The sequence below is a fragment of the Phalaenopsis equestris genome, unplaced genomic scaffold (genome assembly GCF_001263595.1).
Source record: "Phalaenopsis equestris unplaced genomic scaffold, ASM126359v1 Scaffold227892, whole genome shotgun sequence".
NCBI lineage: Eukaryota > Viridiplantae > Streptophyta > Magnoliopsida > Asparagales > Orchidaceae > Phalaenopsis > Phalaenopsis equestris.
This window is the reverse complement of record NW_018245877.1, coordinates 1030-1971: the sequence shown is the minus strand read 5'-3', so window position 1 is coordinate 1971 and position 942 is coordinate 1030. Positions and strand designations below refer to the sequence as shown.

General features: G+C 35.7%; 1 protein-coding gene across 1 annotated transcript; it reads left to right on the top strand.

The window, feature by feature from the left end:
• Positions 1-113: 113 nt before the first annotated feature.
• On the top strand, positions 114-538 carry LOC110037957 (the record flags this gene model as incomplete). The annotated part of the gene is given in 1 exon segment (XM_020742706.1): positions 114-538. A coding segment is annotated over 1 exon segment (243 nt), but the record flags the coding sequence as incomplete, so codon positions are not given.
• Positions 539-942: the final 404 nt, after the last annotated feature.

Genomic DNA, 942 nt, shown 5'->3' with positions numbered 1-942 from the left:
GGGGACAAATTATTTAAGAGAAAAGAAAGAAAAAAATTTTATTTTTCATTGATTGAGAGTTCTTGGAGGGAGAAGAAAATTATGGTTTATGACTTGGGACTTGAATTGTGAGCAGGACCAACATCTTCATCAGCCCACCAGGTGCTCCACCTCTAGTAGGAGGTTATGGCTACGGTTCTCCGTTCTACGGTGGGTGGGGATGGTCACCATTCACTTTCTTCGTGCCGGGGCCAAGCATTGCCGTAGGAATTGGCGGAGGCTTTGAGTTTTTTGCCGCCATCTTAGTGTTGGGAGCCATCGCCACTGTAATTAGAAGATTGACAGGGCGGAGGGAGGAAGAAGAAGAAGATTTTTGATGATATATATACATACATATATTTGTTATGATACCTTGAATTATATGTTTCTCTAGCTTCTCTTGTTATAATAAGCACATATATGTTCCTTTTTGTATGTAAATCTGTAAATGTGAGTTATGGGATACTTATGTTGGTTAAAGTGAAACGTTGCGGTAAATAAAGTTTCATTTTAATTGAAATGAATGGAGCACCGATAATCTTTCTGCGAAGTTTTTTCAATACCTGCGTTGTAAAATGAATGATCTTTGAATTAATCTTTGTATTTTGATTAAAATAGTATGGTATTTCAATGAAAAAACCAAGGTTACTATTTTGCTGTTTTTGACTACCAAAGCATTGTTGAAAATAAATTTCTTAAAAGTTTAATTGTTAAGTAATGCACGAGAGAAATGTGTGGAAGTTGAAGAACAATGGTTGAGATTGCTTTCATTGATGAATAATATGTGATGTGGATAACTTCTCAATGCATGTAACTTATCTTCTCCTCTTCAGGTTTTACAAAGGGTGTGATAAGCTCAGCAACTCAACTTCTAAGAAAGATGGAAGAAAAAAGTAATGCTTCTGAAAAGAAGTTGTTGTGTGA